The 15000-nt window shown below is 40.8% G+C and overlaps 1 protein-coding gene across 1 annotated transcript in view; it reads left to right on the top strand.

Moving 5' to 3' along the window:
* LOC123502906 (adapter molecule Crk-like) overlaps nucleotides 1–9496 on the top strand; it is a 26235-nt gene extending 16739 nt beyond the window's left edge. Inside the window, 5 exon segments of the mRNA XM_045252193.1 lie at nucleotides 2772–2817; nucleotides 2820–2975; nucleotides 4258–4386; nucleotides 5017–5106; nucleotides 7455–9496. Of these exon segments, the coding sequence (XP_045108128.1) occupies nucleotides 2772–2817; nucleotides 2820–2975; nucleotides 4258–4386; nucleotides 5017–5106; nucleotides 7455–7673 (640 nt within the window). The 3' untranslated portion in view covers nucleotides 7674–9496.
* The last annotated feature ends 5504 nt before the right edge of the window (nucleotides 9497–15000 follow it).

Here is a 15000-nt window from a genome sequence, read left to right as displayed (position 1 = left end):
GTTTATCTTCCGTTTTCTTTTTGTTGGTTTGAGTTAGTTGGTTTTCTTTTCTTTTTTTTCCTTGTTTTTTTTTCGTCTTTGTGTGTTGGTGTTTGTTTTTCTTTATTTTGTTTCTTTTCTTTATTTTGTTTCTTCTTGTTTTTGTTCTTATTCTTGTTCTTCCTCTTTTTCCTTCTACCTATTTTTTTCCCTCCTCCTCGTCCTCGTTTTCTTTTGTTTTTCGTCTTTTTTGGTGTGTTGTGTTGGTGTTTTTTTTTTTTTTTTCTTTTCTGTTCTCGTTTTTGTTCTTCCTCTTTCTTTCTTCCTTCCTTTTTCCTCCTCCTCCTCCTTTTTTTTCTTCTTCAGGTTGGTCTTTTCTTTCGTCCTTTTTCTTTGTCGATTTCCTTGTTTTTCTTTGTCATCTCCTTCAGGTGTGATCTTGTCTTGTTGGGTTTATTTATTCTTTTTCCCTTTGTTTTTTCTTTCCTTCGTCAGGCAAGAGTGTGTTTGGTTATCCTTTCTTTTATCCTCTTTATTTTGCCCTTCTTTTTTTACGCTATCATATTACGAGTTGTTCATTTTCTCTTATCCCGTATTCTGCATCAGGAATGTGTGTATGGGAGAGAAACACACACACACACACACACACACACACTAAAAACAAGAATAGCTAACCTTCCCATTAAAAAGAAATAAAAAAAAAAGCGTTATATTTTATCCTAGCGTTACAGTGAAGCATGTTACGAAGCACAGAGGGTATACTACAATTCGACGCACTGTGGTCTGGCGTGATGCAGTACAAATCGCTTTGCTCTCTCACCACGACTATTTTCCAAGGCCACAGAGATGACTAGCGGGGTTTTGAAGAGTTGAGTAGAAACCAAATCACTCTGCTCCTAGAACTGTAAAAACGCCTTAAAAACTCGTGTAAACTTAAATAAAGCCAAGGTAACAGATAATTAGCGGTGTTTTCAAGTGTGTTTCTACAGTTAATAATGTAGAAATCATGTCAGTCTGCCTCTAGAACCGTAAAAACACCTTAGAAAAACAAAAAACGCGTAGACTTAAATAAATCCTTTTGAATTAGAGAAGCACAGAGAAGTGAGAATAGGAACAGAGCAGTGTGAATCTTGGCTGAGGCACCCCACAGGTCATACCCCAAGTCAGCTGCTCCTTGCGTGCTGTATATGGGCTGGGGAGGTGGTGAGGTGACACTGCCAGCTGAGGGGGTCGCTGCCGGCTGTGTCATATGGCTGGGGTGCGTGAAGGGACAGAGGAAGGGGGGATGGGGTAGCGTGGTGTATCTTAGTGTGTGTAAGTGGTGGTGGTGGTGGTGATTTAAGTGAGTGTTTATGTGTGTGGTGGTGGTGGTGATGATGATAAGGAGTGTCTTGTAGCTAATGGTGGTGGTGGTGGTGATGGTGGTGTTACCCATTAATCCGTATAAGTGGTAGTGGTGGTGGTGGTAGCGATGAGTGTTCGTGTGTGCGGTGGTGGTGGTGGTGGTGATGGTGATGATGTAAAAGGATGAGGAGGAGTGTTTTGTAACTGGTGGTGGTGGTGGTGGTGGTGGTGATGAGGTAAAAGAGGAGGCGTGTCTTTTAACTAGTGGTGGTGGTGGTGGTAGTGGTGATTGAGTGAGTTATCTTGTTTAGTTTGATGATGAGGAGGAGGAGGAGGAGGAGGAGTGTCTTGTAACTACTTGTGGTGGTGGTGGTGATTAAGTAAGTTTTCTTGTTAAGTTTGTCTCTAATGATGATGATAATGAGGAGGAGGAAGAGGATAATGATTCACTATTCTTTTTCCTGCATTGTTTTTGTCCTGAAGTATTGAAATAAGGAGTAATGTGAGGAGGAGGATAAGGAGGACAGTGATTACTAGCCTCCATGTCTGCTTAGATAGTGAGTGATGATGAGTGAGTGAAACAGCCCTCATGTTATTTTGGTATAGTAATGATGTGGACAGTGGAAGTAGTAGTGAATTCTCAGATGACATGAAGAAAGATGGACAGTGGAATTAAGAGTGAAAAAATAGTCAAAAATTAATATAACCAATAGATTTCTTTGTCAAAATAGTCTAAAATTAATAAAACTGATACATTTCTTAGCCAAATAGTCTAAAATTAATAAAACTGATATATCTCATTGTCAAAATAATCTAATAATAATAAAACAAATAGATTTCTTTGTCAGAATAGTCTAATAATAATAAAACTAATGGATTTGTTAAGTCAAAATAGTCTGGAATTGATAAAAACACCAGAAGATTACTGAGTTAAAATAGTGTTTCTCTAATAATAAAACCAATAGAAGAAGATTACCTAGTCAACAACCACCACTACTTTCCAGGGAGGACACGCGGGTCTCACACAATACATCACTCAAAATAGTGAACGTCTACAGTTAATACAACCAATACTTATCAGGGAGGACTTGCGGGTCTTACAATCAGTTAAGATACAACCAATACTTTTCAGGAACAAAACTAATAGATGATGATTATCTAGTCACAGGAGTCTAAAATTAATGAAAACAATAGATTACCTCGTCAAAATAACCAATGATTTTCAGGGAGGACACACAGCTCTCACAATACACCAGTCAAAATAGTGTCTCTACAATCAATACAAGCAATGATTTTGAGGGAGGACACACAGCTGTCACAATACACCAGTCAAAATAATGTCTCTACAATCAATACAAGGGATGATTTTGAGGGAGGACACACAGCTCTCACAATACACCAGTCAAAATAGTGTTTCTCTACAATTAATACAAGGAATTGATTTTCAGGGAGGACACACGGGTCTCGCACTACATCATCAACAAGATCCAGCAGGGGAGCAGGTGCGCTACAAGATAGGAGACCAGATGTTCCCTGACCTGGCGTCCCTGCTTAACTTCTACAAGCTTCACTACCTGGACAGCACGCCCCTCATCAGGCCCGCCCCCAAGCGCTGCGAGAAGGTGGTGGCCAAATACGACTTTGACGGAAATGTGAGTAACAAGGGGGGAGGGAGAGAGAGAGAATGAGTGTGTGAGTTATGTTTTAATGTATTTTGAAGGAAAAAGGGGAGGGAAAACAAAACGTGAGGAAAATATAAGGTGTGTATGAGAGAGAGAGAGAGAGAGAGAGAGAGAGAGAATAAAAGCTGGAGGAAAGAAAAGGTGAAAGGAAAAAATAATGACTAAATGGATGTTTCTGAGAGAGAGAGAGAGAGAGAGAGAGAGAGAGTTATTTATAAGATCTGCAGCCTCACTTAGTCAGATGTCAGGATTTTTACAACATTCCTACTCTTGTAAAATCACATAAATAACTGTGTGTGTGTGTGTGTGTGTGTGTGTGTGTGTGTGTGGAAACAGCACAAAAAAAAAAAATACAGGAAAAACAACAACATAACTAAACAAACTAATCATATTGTGGTGAAAGCAAAAAAGAAAAAATAAATAATAATGATAATAATAAAATAAATAAAACGAAAATAGAAGTAGAAAATAATGAATAGAAGGAAGGAGGTGGAAAATAGACGATAAAGTAAGGAAGTGTGTGTAGAATGAGATAAGAAAGGAAAGAAGGAAGATGAAATAATAGACAAGGTCATTTATAGAGTGAAAGAAGGAAGGAAGGAAGAAAGGAAGGAAAAGAATAACCCACAAAATGAATAAAATGACAGCAATAGAAGAAAGAAAAGGAAGTGGATAGAAATTAAAATGAAAAACTGGAATAAGAAAGCAAAATGAAATAATATGAACTGGAGTAAGGAAAGAAGGAAGGAAGGAAGGAAAGAAGAAGAAGCCAAACAAAATGAAATAATATGAACTGAAAGTAAGGAAAGAAGGAATAAGCATAATAGAAGAAATAAGAGGAAGTGGAGAGAAATTAAAACAAAAACCAGAATAAAGAAGCAAATGAAAAGAAATAACATGAACTGGAGTAAGGAAGGAAGGAAGGAAGGAGAGAATAAAGAAAAAGAGGTTTGATAAATAGGTGGAGTGAGGGGGGAGAGTAAGGAATAAGAGGGAGTGGTGTGAGAGGTGGATTGAAACCTGCTGAGTGGATAAGCTTTTATTATCCTGTAATAAAAGTGGTAAACGGAAAGTGGAGAATGAGAGGAAGAGTGAAAAAGAAAATGGATAGAATAATGAAGGGAAGGTACAAATGGAAGAAAGAAACAGTTCCTAGCATTCCTCTCTCTTAATCCCTCTCGCTCTCTCCCGAACCCTCTCATTATCTTTCTGCCCCCCGCCCCCCCCATCTCTCACTCTCTCCTTCTCACAGGACCCAGATGACTTGCCGTTCAGGAAAGGCGAGATCCTCACTATCGTCAGCAAGGATGAGGAGCAATGGTGGACTGCTCGGAACTCCACCAATCAGACTGGCTCCATACCTGTGCCCTATGTACAGAAGGTGAGTCCCCGCCTGTGTGTGTGTGTGTGTGTGTGTGAATATGGAAATGCATCATGGTACTGAAGGGGTTACAGCTGTGAATATTCCTTGCACACACACCTTTGTCAATCAATGCATGTTATTTCAAGTTATATGTCACAGTTGAGTCACAAATGAGATGTCTTCCCTAAAAAAAATTTTTGAATTGAAGATTTTAGTGTTGAATAATAAACTTGCATGATTAAGAAGAGGTCTATGTGACGACAGTGAAGTAAAAGGTGAGATGTCTCCCTTTAAGAAACATTTTGTATTTGAAAGTTTTAGTGTTGATAAATGTGCATGATTCTAAGTAATTAACCCTTTCACTGCAATGTACAATAAAAAATGACACTGAAGGCACCAAATCTTGACAAACATCCACAGAAAAGAAAAAGGAAATAAACAGTACACATACGTCCTAATGAGCCAAAGATGTAAAGGTGACAAACAAGAGAGATATTCCACATTTCTTACTGATTATGTGTACCAAAGCAGTGAAAGGGTTAAGCTGTCTGTTACCTTATCCACCCTTATCTAACTATCCACATCCACACCTGTACAATCTCCATGACCTTTCGTGACCTTCCATAACCCTCCGTGCCATCCCTACAGTACGAGGAAGGCGAGAACATCACGCCGCCCTCTACCAGAACTTCCGCCCAGTCCACAGACTCCGCACCTCGGCCAAGACCAAGCCTGCAGGTGAGCTCCCCCCTCCCCCCCTCCCAACAATGCACTCTTTCCCCTCTCCCTTCACCACCAGTCTGTGTTCTGTTTTGTGCTGCCTACTGTCAGTCTGTCTGTCTGTCTGTTTCTGTTTGGTAATGTTAGTCTTTATTTATTTTTTATTTTTTTTATTTTATCTATTTGTTTTTTGAGGGAAAAACTGGCCAAGGGTAAAAGAGTAAAAAAAAGAAAGGTTTACTTAGTTGCCAGTCCCCATGCACGTCCAGGTTCATGATATTTAGCCAGTTAAGTGTATATTTGAATCCACTATCTTTTATTCTTTCTCACCAAATTCTGCTATTTATTTTGCTTCTATATTCTGTGTAGTGGGTGACTTTATAATGCAATCTACTGTTTGAATTATCCCACCAAAGTATTGTCTTTTTTTTTTCATCATTCTTCTCTCCTTTGGTGGATCACTTGATGGGTGTTCAGCTTCAGATGTTTTCCCTTCACATTGTTGCCTCTTTGTATCACTGTGTGTCTTTGCAATGTGTAACTTATTCTGTCTTTTGCAGTGGGTAACTTTTCACTGTATACACTATATTTCTTTATCTTTGTAATTGGTAACGTAATTTTTCTTGGTCTTAATAATGGAATGGGGAACTTAACTTTTTCTGTCTTTGTAATGGGGAACTTAACTTTTCTCTGTCTTTGCAATGGGTAACTTCTCTCCATTTTCTGTCTTTGCAATGAAAAACTTCACTCTCTCTTCCACTTCCTGTCTTGACCTGGTCTGTTCCTAGGTGACGCAGGTTTAAGACACACCCGAGAAGGTTGAGGTCAGGTTGGGTCAGCCTCACAGGTACAGCACTCAGTCTAGCCTAACCTAACCATTTGCACTGGTTTTGATTTTGACCGTCTGTTCATGTGTAGAAAGATCTTTGCCTCTCTAAACCTCCCTTCCTTAACCCCTTCAGTACTGGGACACATTTTTACCATGAAATTTGTGTATGATTAGAAGATTTTATTGACATTAGGAAGGGTCTATGAAGGTTAATGGCCAGAGTTTTCACTGTTTTAATCCCCAACATGAGTTTTTGAAGCAGAATGAATATGGAAAGGTGTCATGGTATAGAAGGGATTAACCTACACTACTGGAGACACTGCAGCCTTCATAAAACCACCATAAAACCACTAATTGTTAGCTGAGATAGAAGATTCAACACTATTAACATTATTAACCCCGTGATAATGAAAACTAGTGGGCAGAATACTTGACCTCCCTTCCTTAGTTTGCTCTTTACTGGAGACACTGCAGCACTCATAAAACCACCAATTTTTAGCTGAGATAGAAGATTCAGTATTAGTAACATTATTAACCCCCTGATAATGAAAACTTTAATTCTGGACTTGAAAATCTTACAGTGGGGAGAATACTAGATCTCCCTTCCTTAATTTGGTCATTACTGGAGACACTACAGCCTTCATTAAACCACCAGTTGTTAGTTAAGGTAGAGGATTCAATAGCAGTAACATTATTAACCCCTTTGATAACGAAAACTTTAATTCTGGACTTTAAAATCTTGTGGTGGGCAGAATATAGTGAAGTCCATCTAGTACTGAAGGATTGATGGTGTGGTGTGAGGCAGCACTAGTGGAGAGGACAGCAGCACTAATATTGTGGAGCAGAGGTGGTGTGATGGTGCTCCTGTTCGACTGAGGCTTGGTGTACCTCTGTGTCTCTCTCGTGCTGTTTGTAGTCACTTAATCTGATCTGGAATCCACACTCCCTGCCTTCTGCCTCCTTTCTGCCTATTATCTCCCTATTGCTTTCCTATCTATTACCTTCTGTCACCTCCTTATTGCCTCCTGCCTCCTTTCTGCCTATTATCTCCCCATTGCTTTCTTCCTACCTACTACCATCTGTCTTCTCTCTGCCTCCTTCCTGCCTATTACCTCACTATTGCTTTCCTACCTACTACCTTCTGTCTCCTTATTGCCTCCTGTCTCCTCCCTGCCTCCTACTTCACGATATGAAGTGTGGCATTCAGACCAGCTTGGCTCACAGTGATAGTATTTGTATCAGTCTCATTCAGCATGTGACGTCCCTTAACTGCCACCTTTACTGTCACCTCCACTAGTTGTCGTCTTGTCTCAGAGCTAACCATGCCAGTGGCCCATGCTCCCACCTGCCTCACAGTTATTGGAGATGAAGGAAGTGATAAAAATGATCTTTATACCTCTACTAACCATTTGAAAAAAAGCAAAGATGCCAAATGAACTCATACACACAAACCTCTCATTCTACCTCTACACACACACACACACACACACACACACACACACACACCACTAATCATCACCACTGGTTCATCTCACAGAGGAGGCTGCCAGCGTACGCCCGGGTGAGGCAGGCGCGGGTCCCCAACGCCTATGACAAGACAGCATTGCGGCTGGAGGTGGGGGACGTCATCAAGGTTACCAGGATGAACATCAACGGGCAGTGGGAAGGGGAGCTCAATGGAAAGGTCGGGCACTTCCCCTTCACCCACGTTGAGTTCATAGAAAGTGAAAACTCGGTGGACGGAGAACCGAATTAAGACCCCGACTTGCCCCTGTGCATCCCTCGCCCTTCCCTCTCCTATTCCCTCCCCAACTTCCCCAGTCCCCATCACCTTAGGTCTTCCCTTCACCTTAGGTACTCCCATCACCTCCAGTCTCCAGCCCCTCCCTAGATTATTTTATTTTCTTAGGTGTAGTGCGAGTGAGAGCGATTTTACTGTATATGGTTTTAATCACGGCACAGAGAGGTTGTGCAAGTGTTAGTGAGGCTGTGCAGTGCGGTTTTTATGGGTTTTCTTGCGAGATTAATAAAATGCAATAATGTATTCAGAGCAGAGGTGAAGGCTGCAGGCTGAGGCATGTTGGGAGCTGCCTTGCCATCCTCCCATGCCTCCCTACCACCCTGCAGCCGACCCCCCTGACTCTCTAGCCACCCTTCCACCCTCCCCTGCCACCTCTAACACTTTTTAAGACATAGAATCAAACCTGCTGCCTTGACCACACCTGTCTCCTACACCTGCCTGTGGTGCACTGTGTTCCTGGCAGTGTTGTCCCAGGGTGCTGGAAGACAGTCTGAGCCAAATTAGGGATAAATTGGCTACAGATTTTATTATACATACACTAATATAACCTTCCTGTACACAGTTATACTAAATTTTAAAAGTGAATATTTCTCCCCCTCCTCTACACTGCAAATGTCACTATAGTTTATATTGTACCAACACTAATACTGTACAATGCTCATGAATTTCCACAAGGAAAATTTTTGAACTCCCCTTTAAAAATTCCTAAAGGTTTTTCTCTCCCCTTTACTGCAAAACCCCCTCACCACTACCCATTGTATAGAGCAATTTATTTAGCGATAAGAAGTGACACCAGAGAGAGAGTCACATACAGGCTAGTGAGACTGAAACACCCTGTGGCGTTCCTCCCAAGGCCGCCTTCCTGGCCAGGGACCGACCACTACACCCACTCTTCACAATGACTGACTGTCTAGCAAGTTGCTCTCTCCTCTCCTGTGGTTTGTGATGCGTTGTGAATCAATAAAGCAGAGCACAACACTTGTGTATCGACCCTGGCAGGACTGACCCCCCTTCACCCCTCACCCGGTGCACTTGGAGAGGTGACACCACAACACCACTCGGCTTCCTCCCCCTCTCCCTCTCTCTTGGTTTGTGACGAGTTGTGAATATAAAGCACAAAACTGTATCGACCCTGGCAGGACTGACCACCCCCTGACCTGGCGTGCTTGGAGAGGTGACAGCGTGACACCACCTCCCCTCTTCTCCCTCTCTTCTCCTGTGGTTTGTGATGAGTTGTGAACCTGAAGCAGAGCACAAAGCTGCCTATCGACCTGGCATGACTGACCACCGCCTGTCCTGCCCTCCTCCCCTTCCACTTGTTGTGCTCGGAGAAGTGATAACACTCATTTCTTCTCTGTGGGATGGACGGTTTGGCTGCACAAAACTTATGCTCTTTCCAATTCCTGTAAAAAAATAAAGAAACGATAGTGAATATACACACAACTGCCTTTTAATGTATTTTTTTAGGTCAGATTACCTTCAGCAAGAGGGTAAAAGGTTTAAAAATTGTGGTAGAGTTGTGTGGGAGTGAGTGACCCCCCTCCTCTGGTGCAGCCGTGGCAGGTCTGAGGCGACTGTGCTGCAGTGGCCAGAGAAGGGGGAGGTGATGTGTGCCTCAGCAGTCTGTCTGTCTGTGTGGCTCAACCCTTTGCTGTGGTGGCGTGGCGAGGTGCACACCCAAGCCAAATGTTCTCGCACCGTACATATTTTGATGTTAAGGTAATGTCTTGTTTAGTATGCAGATGTATCATATGCCAATAAAACAAACAATTCGTGCATTTTTGGAGTCTTCATTTGCTGTACCAGGAGTGTTTGTTTGCGCTCTCTCTCTCTCTCTCTCTCTCTCTCTCTCTCTTTTTTGTGTGTGTCTTCTTTTGTAGCTCCAAGAGTGTTTGTTTGCTCTTTTTTTCTATTTTAATGTGAGAGGGGAAACCAGCCAAGGGCAACAAAAAATAAACAAAAAGGTCCACTTGATCACCAGTTCCTTTAAAGATTATTAATTAGAGTTAACCAAAAAAGTCTGGGACAAATGTCTTGCAACAGTGTGGTGTGTTTGTGTTGGTGAAAGTGATCTGTGGAGCCAAGGGATGTTTGTGTAGAAGTAGTGAAGTGTGTGTGTGTGTGGTGCAGTACTGTTTATAGTGCTGTGAAGTGTAGGAGTGTTAATGAATGAAGAAAAAAAAAAAAGTGGGGAAATGAATAGAAGGAAAAGATGTGTTAATAAGAGGAGACCAAATAGTATGAATTGAGTAAAAGAAAGGTGTGCCAATAGAAGAAGGAAAGTAAAAAGTGTGGTAATAAAAGAAAGAAAGGAAAAGTATGGTAATAAAAGATGGAAAGGTAAAGTATGATAATAAAAGATGGAAAGGAAAATCATGGTAATAAAGAAGAAAAAAAAGGTGGGCTAAAGAATGGAAAAAAATAAAAGCTACTAATGAATGAAGGAAAAGAAAAAAAAATGAAAGAGGAAAGGAAAAGTGTTAATGAATGGAGAAAAAAATGTAAATGAGTGATAGAAAGGAAAAAAAAAGTTATAGAGCATTAGAGGAATGAGATAATGATACAGAGGAAAATAAGCAGGAGGAAGATGAAGGCAGTGAGTGATAGATGGGGGGGGTAGTGGTGATGATGGCTTGCAATTAGTTTATATGACAATGAGAGACAAAGAAAACGGAATTAATCTTTTTACATGACCTGATTAAAGTTTGAGGGGAGTTAGATCTGCAGGTCTTTTGGAGAGAGAGAGAGAGAGAGAGAGAGAGAGAGAGTTAATTTCATATTTGTTAAGTTAAAGAAATAGGAGGGTGTGTTACAAAATATAAATAATCAAAGTGAGGTAGATGAAATAAAGAAAGAAAATAAATAAGTCGAAAATGCAGTACAAAAAATAATAATGATGTCCTGACAATATACTCGTAGAACAAATAAGTCAAAATAATGCGAAAAAAAATAAAATAAATAAATAATAGATCAATAAAACAAAATATAAAAAAAAATTCTTGAAAGTTGTACATAATGATAGTAAAAAAAAATGACAAGCAGTGAAAGGTGTTGAAGATGCAAGTCTCAGTGAGGGCAGGGCAGCCTATGTACACAATCCCTGACCAACAACAGTTACAACACTAGTACTCAGAAACGCCTTGCTCTCTCTCCAAGGGCACAGAGGCGACTAGTACCCATGTTTTCAAGACAGCTTTTCCTTTTAATAAACATGTCAATCCTGCTTACCCATTACCACAACGATAGAAAAAAAATACCCTTGCAAACACGAGGTCTTCAACTAGAGAGCCTTTGGAAAACAGTGATGGCGGGAGAGCAAAGCGTTTCAGAATACGTACAGGTTTACGGTAAAGACTGGAAACGTAACTTTGTACTTCCATATTCTGAAACACCACTGAAACACCCCCACCACCTTTAAATACTTCAAATGACAAAGTTTTCAAGGATATTTTTACAGTTCTAGTGGCAGACTAACAAGATTTCTACATTAAAAAAGGAGAAACATTTTTGAGAACCTAATAATGTCTGCAGCCTTTGATAACAGTGTTGAGAAAGCGGTTGTTTTAATCTTGCCCCAGCTATCACCGCCCCTCGCCGCTCAGACACACGTTCATTCACTAGGAGAGGCAGGACAAGTGGCGCGGAGTGGACCGGAGGGGCGGGAAGGGGAGGGGAGAGAGAGAACAGAGGAGTGGGGAGAGGGAGGCTATTCAAAATGGTTAAAGTAGTAGTGGTGAGGCGGCGCGGGAAGGTCGAGGGAGGATCAACACTCGCTGAAGACGTGTTAGTACAGTACAGTGTGTTGAAACGCTACTATTCTCATTATCAGGACTGGTTATTGCAAAGGCTGGTGAAATTATTAGTGTGGTTGTCCTGGTCATAATTTTTTCCTATAGGTCATTGAAAGAAACTCAGTGATATCTAACAGAGTGTAGAAAGTTGACGATTAAACTCTGATTTTTGTATATACAGCAGGGAGATCTGAATAGCTTACAGATAGATCAATAAATAACTCTCTCTCTCTCTCTCTCTCTCTCTCTCTCTCTCTCTCTCTCTCTCTCTCTCTCTCTCTCACACACACTCTCACACACCACCACCATCACCACCATCACTACCACCATCACTGCTGTCTTCCCCTTCCTCCCCCTTCCCTTCCTCGGCCTCTTCCTGCCCCATAGCTTCCCCTCTCGCTGTGTCCGGGATGTTGAGGACGTGTGTGTGTGTGTGTGTGTGCGTGTTGGAGCTCCACAAGGCACACGTCTCTGTTACTCCCTGCAGGCTATTCATTATTACATTCCTTCACTTGTTAGTTACTTATGAATGTGTGTGATAAGGTTTAAAAGACTAGTATTTCAAATTGTTCTTTTAACCCCTTCAGTGCCATGGCGAGTTTTAATATTCATTCTGCTTATTATTTGGCAATTTTATACAGCCTCAGAAACTTATGTCGGGGTTAAAATAGTGAAGCTTCTGGACCATTAATCTTCTGACCTCCATAGACCCTTCCTAATGTCAATAAAATGGTCTAATCGTACACAAATCTCAAGGTGAAATATCCCGTTATTGAAGGGGTACTAATATGAGTGGTTTCAGAGGACACATAGATGACTGGTAAGGTTTCAGTTTTTTTTTTTTTCTTAATATTACGATACTTATTCTGAAACGATATTTTCATTTCTGTATTTCCTTTGTTTATTTCTTTTTATATTTTCAAACTTTTTTTTTATTTTTATTCATCTGCTATTGTTGTTGTTGTTGTTGTTGTTGTTGTTGTTGTTGTTGTTGTTGTTGTTGTTGTTTTCAAAAGTCACAAAGGTAAGCAACTTTTTTCTCTCATTCGTTTGTTTGCTTCTATATTTATTTCTATTTATTTATTTTATTCTAAAACGCTTTTTTTTTCATTCATATTCACTGTTCACGCTTTTTTTTTTTTTTATTCATGTGTTGTTTTTTCAAAGGCCTTATTCTGAAACGATACAGTGGAACCATGCGTGCTTTGGGGTCCGAGGGGTCTCCAAGCGCACAGGTTCCAATCCTGTCCACGGTCCAAGTGTAGGTTGGGCTTCCTCACTCGGGGCAACGGTTTTCTAGCGGGTGGGCTTTGAGGTAGGATGTACCCCAAAAAGTATCCCCTTTAGCCCATAAATTCCCGTGAAAAGCCCACCTGGTATGAATAAATAATAATAAAAAAAAAAAAAAGAGATCAAGTTGTCATTAGTGTTTCTTTCTTTCCAACGGTGCAGGATTGTTGTCATCTTTACCATTACAGTCATGAACATATGTTAGGAAGCATGCAAATGAAGTGTTCAGATAAACTACAAAGAAAAAGTGTAAAAAATGAATGAATGAATAAAGAGATGAATAAATACACATGAAAAGACGAAAAAAAAAAAAAAGAAAATTATCAATACCCTTCTTCTTCTTCTTCTTCTTCCTCCTCCTCCTCCTCCTCCTCCTCCTTATCTGTCGGCTAGAATGTAACGCTGGATGCCCAAGAACTCTCTCTCTCTCTCTCTCTCTCTCTCTCTCTCTCTCTCTCTCTTGTCCTAATTCACTCAATTTTCCATTAGAACTCTCACGGGACTTGAAACGAGCAATACATCAGTCATTAGTTACCTCCTCCTCCTCCTCCTCCTCCTCCTCCTCCTCCTGCTCCTCCTCTTCTTCTTCCTCCTCCTCCTCATCCTCCTTCCTTTTTCTTCCGGTCCCTCGTTGTTTTATCCACGCAATTTTTAACATTTTGTGGTTTATTTGGCTTTTCAAGAGTGTTTTCATGTTTCTGGCGAGGCTTTATCATATTTTGCATCATCAGTATGGAAAGTGATGGAGAAGAACACGCGAGGAGGGAAAAAAACAACACGAAAAACATATATTATCTCTTTCTGTTTGACGAGTTTTGATGGGAAAACAAAGCCCTCCACCTGTCTCTCTCTCTCTCTCTCTCTCTCTCTCTCTCTCTCTCTCTCTCTCTCTCTCTCTCTCTCTCTCTCCACGACTACTTTCCAAGGCCACAGAGATGATTAGCCGGGTTCTCATAAGTGTTTCTCCTGTCAATGATATAGAAACCTTGTTAATTTGTCACTAGAACCATAAAAACACCCTTAAAAACCCATGTCATTTCAACTAGAGCCTTTTGAAAGAGGAAGAGGAGGAGGAGGAGGAGGAGGAGGAGGAGGAGGAGGAGATGAAAACGGAGAAGAATTAGCTAGCGTAAGATTAGGTGAAACAAGATTAGTTTAGTTTATTTTGTTAGGTTAGGTTGGGTTGGGTTGGATTGGGTTGGGTTAAGTTAGATTGCGTTGGGTTGGATTGGGTTAGGTTAGGTTAGGTTAGGTTAGGTTAGTGATGGTCATATGTCAGTAAATCAGTCAGAGCAAAGTACAATGCAATCCAACCATTCTTGTTATATTTGCACGTTATATTCACACTTCAGTTTCATCGGCTCATTAATTTTGTTTCGTGCAACAAATCAACGAATATAAATTAATAAAAGACTGATTTATTGAACTCTCTCTCTCTCTCTCTCTCTCTCTCTCTCTCTCTCTCTCTCTCTCTCTCTCTCTCTCTCTCTCTCTCTCTCTCTCAGCTACATCATATCCTCGTCCTTTCTCTTCCCTCCCTCTCTCGCAATGTTAATTATTCCTCAGCTATTTTTTTTTTTTCGTTCAATCACAAGGATAGGACAAATAGTAGTAGTAGTAGTAGTAGTAGTAGTAGTAGTAGTAGTAGTAGTAGTAGTAGTAGTGGTGTAGTGGTGGTGGTGGTGGTGGTGTGATGGTGGTAGCAGCAGCAGCAGTAGTAGTAATAATAGTATTAGTAGTAAGACTAGTATTAGAAGTAAAAACAGCAGCAGCAGCAGTAGTAGTAGTAGTAGTAGTAGTAGTAGTAGTAGTAGAAGCACTAGCAGCAGTAGTAGTAGTAGTAGTAGTAGTAGTAGCAGTAGCAGTAGCAGTAGCAGTAGCAGTAGCAGTAGCAGTAGAAATAGTAATAACAGTAATAACAGCAGTAATATCAGTGTCAATAGTAGTCAAAGAAGGGAAAAATATCATTCAACTTCGATAAAACAAAAATGAAATAGAAAGAATGAAAGGAAGGAATTGGTTGTTAAGAGAGGTGAAGGAATAGAAGAGACTCACTAATCAGGGTGTTAGCGAGTCAACAGGGAGCGTTGGAAGATTAGACACATTTAGGGATACAGATGAAGGGAGAGGGAGAAGGAGAAAGATGAGGGCTGAGGGTTGTGGTGAAAGGGGGGGGGGGAGAAGATGGGGGGAAGGGGTTC

This window comes from Portunus trituberculatus, chromosome 12 (genome assembly GCF_017591435.1).
Source record: "Portunus trituberculatus isolate SZX2019 chromosome 12, ASM1759143v1, whole genome shotgun sequence".
NCBI classification, from domain to species: Eukaryota; Metazoa; Arthropoda; class Malacostraca; order Decapoda; family Portunidae; genus Portunus; species Portunus trituberculatus.
The sequence above is the reverse complement of the archived record's forward strand: the minus strand, read 5'-3'. Positions and strand labels throughout refer to the sequence as shown.